Here is a 3580-nt window from a genome sequence, read left to right on the forward strand (position 1 = left end):
TGGAGCAGCTGTGGTGATTCAGGTGCCCTCTAACATTTCAGCAACATATTGTAGCTCTTTAGAAGTTTCTAATCATCTGTCAGAAAAACCATTTTTGGTCAGTTGGTATTTCCTTGAAAACTGCACACCAGAGCTAGCGTTAGTACTTTTAGGTGGACTTGCAAAATGATTGTTTTACAACCCACCCTTACTCACCCACCCAAGTAGTAAAGGGGCCACTAAGACCACACCACTATGCATGGAACTGGACTGAGAATTTAAAATAGCCTGGCTTTTTTTCCATTGGAGGAATGAACCTCAACCAATCTCTCTCTCTTACTAGGGAAAAGCCCCCCCCCCCCCCCCCCACCCTATTTCTGCCAGTCTACAATTATATTTATAATATATATAATATTTCTGCCAGTCTACAATTTTCATTGGTCCCTCTGGACTACATTCCCCAGAATGCCCTTGTTCAGGACTGAACCGGAACAGAGGTGGTACTGGATCAGTAAACTTCCTTAAAGGGCCCAGGACATCTTGTACAGTTAGCAATACGGCTCTTTGACACCCCCTGCCAAACTTAACTAGCTTTTACAATTCCACCTTTCCCTACTTATCAGCTTGTGTCTTGTATCACATTTCCCCACACCCAAACCCCCTGCTTTGCCAAGGATGCTAGCCCCAATGCACCATGGGCCTGTTTCTCCCACAACCCTCTTTGTACATTGTTCTGCACAAGGAGGATTTATGAATTTGAGGGCTGTATGGCACAAACTAGCATGTCCTATTTAATTGTCACCACCCCCTTGCAAGGGAGGTAGCTATTATTTCCAGTTTACAGATGTGGAAACTAATGTGTAGAGAAGGTAAGGTCAATATTGCCAAATGTGACTGACTTCAGTGGTCATTAAATCAGGCCATTAGTCCACTAGCCAATGTTGTCTCTCAAGTTATTGAACTGCCCCACCTTGTGGCAAGAGATCTTCTTGGTTTGGCTCAACTATCACAGGTATTTGGATGGTAGGGGGCTTGTGGTATCCCTACTGCCATTCGTGGTAGGCTGGGTGGCCTTGTTCTTAACTGCTATGAACTAATCTGGGGTCTTCCCAAAAATAAAGGAGCCTATGGTTGTGGATTTTTGGACTCCAAAAGCCATCCCTAATTGGCTGTGAGAGGACTGACTTAAAGGAATCAGCGATAAGTTCCTTTCCAAGTGATCTGTTTGCATCAGTTTACATTTTCAAGGCTATCTGCACAAGGCTCATCCTTGATCATAATTGAAACTGAGATTTTTCTTTACATCTCTAGGTTCCCCAATAAAGGAAGCCATGGACATGGCCTGCAAAGCTAGCTGGATGCAGTTCAACTCTGAAATGTGACTATAAAATGGTTCTTTTTAATTCTACAGGTCTGCACCCTGTGTTTGTTTACTCATATCTACTGATGTGAGTGAGTGAAATAAGATTTTACTGCTTTTTACTCCTGCTAGCTTTGCAGAGCCAAAATAGTGATGGGAGAGGGAACTGAATTCTTTTCCTTCTTGTGTATCAAGAGAATTGTTTATGGGGTCACACAGGTGTCACTGGGGATAGAATTTGGCCAGCACATCCTTTATTACTGGTTATGATGATAATGCATAAGAATGAAAGAGCCCAGCTTGTCTCTCAGATCCCAGGTGGAGTTTGTAGGCTATAATCAGACCAAAAAAAATTCTTGTTATTTCTTGTTATTCTTGTTATTTCTTGTGAAATGAACACATTTGATATTGAAATTGATAGCCAGTAAGCAGGGAGCCCCCATGACATTATTTTTACAGAACTTCTTTCCCCAGAGTAGAACTGAACTTTCTGTCCCATTTTATTCTGAAATAGAAAAGGGAGAGGAAATATTCAGGGGAACCACCGACTCCTAAGGAAGAATTCCTTCTACCGTCTACTCTCCTTGATCATTCCTCTCCCAGGTGCATGTTGAGTCCTGCCTCCTGCATGTTAACAGGGGAAGTAAAAAGCCAGAGTGTTATCAGCAGGACCAGACAAACCCTGCCAAAATTATTCTAATCACTTTTTAGAAAGAAAAAAGAAACAACAACAACAACCTTGTGTCATTATGGAAGAAAGCATCATCATCTAGAAATGCCACTCAAGGAGGGTGGGAGAAACTGTGATGAGGACACCCAGAGAGCAGGCCCTGAACCCAGGGGCTGGGGTTTTTGGGTGCTGTGGGGGTCTGTGATGTAACTTCTGGCTGCTGCCAGCCTCCCCCTTGGTTTCGGCCACGACTTTATCACATGGAGCTGGAAGTGGTCTGAGTTGCAAAATAACTTTCTCTGATGCCATTAAATGGCAGGCTGGAGCACCTCGGAGAACAACCCGCTGGGCAGCTAGCTCAGCGAGGGGCGGGAAAGGGGAGCCATAGGGGAGGGGAACTTTCCCTCCCCGCCCTTCTCCAGCCCACACCCCTCTTCTCCCTTCCTAGTCACTCCCTTCCCGTCCCACCTGCCTCTCTCCAGCCCCTTCCCCAGCTCTCCCTTCGCTTTGTTCCCTGCCTACCCCCGCCCCCTCCCTCCCGGCTACCTGCGCGGCGCTCGCAGGGGGCTGTCCCTCCAGTAGCAGGGGGTGGGCCCTCCCGAGGAGACCTGCCCCCCCCCCCTCGCCTCTCTCAGCCCGTGCCTGACGCGAGGGGGCAGAGGCTGGCGCCAGCCGGCCTTGCTGGGAGCCTGGTGTGTGTGTGCGCGCGGCGGGCGGAGGGGCCCGGGCCCGGGGCATGGAGAGCCTGCTGGAGAACCCGGTGCGCGCCGTGCTCTACCTGAAGGAGCTCACCGCCATCGTGCAGAACCAGCAGAGCCTCATCCACACCCAGCGCCAGCGCATCGACGAGCTGGAGCGGCGCCTGGACGAGCTCAGCACCGAGAACCGCAGCCTCCGCCAGCAGCACCCGGCTCCCGCCGCCGAGCCCCAGCCGCGCCCGCCGGCTCCCCCTGCGGCCGCCCCGCAGCCCGAGCCGGAGCCGCTTCAGCACCCCCAACAGCTCCCGGCGCCGCAGCCGCTCCAGAGCAGGCAGGCTCAGCCGGGCCCCAGCGGCGGCGGCGGCGGCAGCAGCCGGGCTCCCGCTCACCAGCACCCCCCGCTCCAGCCCCATCAGCACCACCCGGAGAAAGACAGCAGGGAGAGGGGCTGCTGCACCACCCTCCTCCAGCACAAACCCGCCCCGGCCATCGGCAAAGGCGCCCTGAGCAGGAGACCAGAGTAAGTGTGTGTGTGTGTGGGGGGGGCGACACAAATGGCTCTTTCCAGGCCGAGCGCCAAGAGGTAACTGGGATCTAACGCCCCGGCTCCCTGCCACGGAGAATGCGGGGGTGGGTGGGGAATCCCTCCCTAGCTGTGCTCTCCAGCTGGAGCGTGCGGGGCGCAAAGAGCCGCGCGGCTGCCGCTTCCAAGGGGCATCAGCCGCCTTCCTCCCGCTTGGTTCGTTGGGGGTGTGTGTGTGTGTCTGTGTCTGTCTGCTGTCCCTGGTAGAATCCTGCCCGCTCGGGGCACACACGCCAGCCCCGTGCTCGGGCTTGTCTCTGTCATAAATAAACAAGTCTCGGATCAAAGCT

At 52.7% G+C, this 3580-nt stretch overlaps 1 protein-coding gene across 1 annotated transcript; it reads left to right on the forward strand.

Moving 5' to 3' along the window:
* Window positions 1-2745: 2745 nt before the first annotated feature.
* On the forward strand, window positions 2746-3231 carry LOC112119342 (IQ motif and SEC7 domain-containing protein 3). The gene is made up of 2 exons (XM_026657476.1): window positions 2746-3042; window positions 3124-3231. Exons 1-2 carry the CDS (start codon window positions 2746-2748, stop codon window positions 3229-3231), a joined length of 405 nt encoding a protein of 134 aa, XP_026513261.1.
* The last annotated feature ends 349 nt before the right edge of the window (window positions 3232-3580 follow it).

This window comes from Terrapene carolina, unplaced genomic scaffold, assembly GCF_002925995.2.
Source record: "Terrapene carolina triunguis isolate 2854851 unplaced genomic scaffold, T_m_triunguis-2.0 Scaffold247, whole genome shotgun sequence".
In the NCBI taxonomy this organism is placed as follows: domain Eukaryota; kingdom Metazoa; phylum Chordata; order Testudines; family Emydidae; genus Terrapene; species Terrapene triunguis.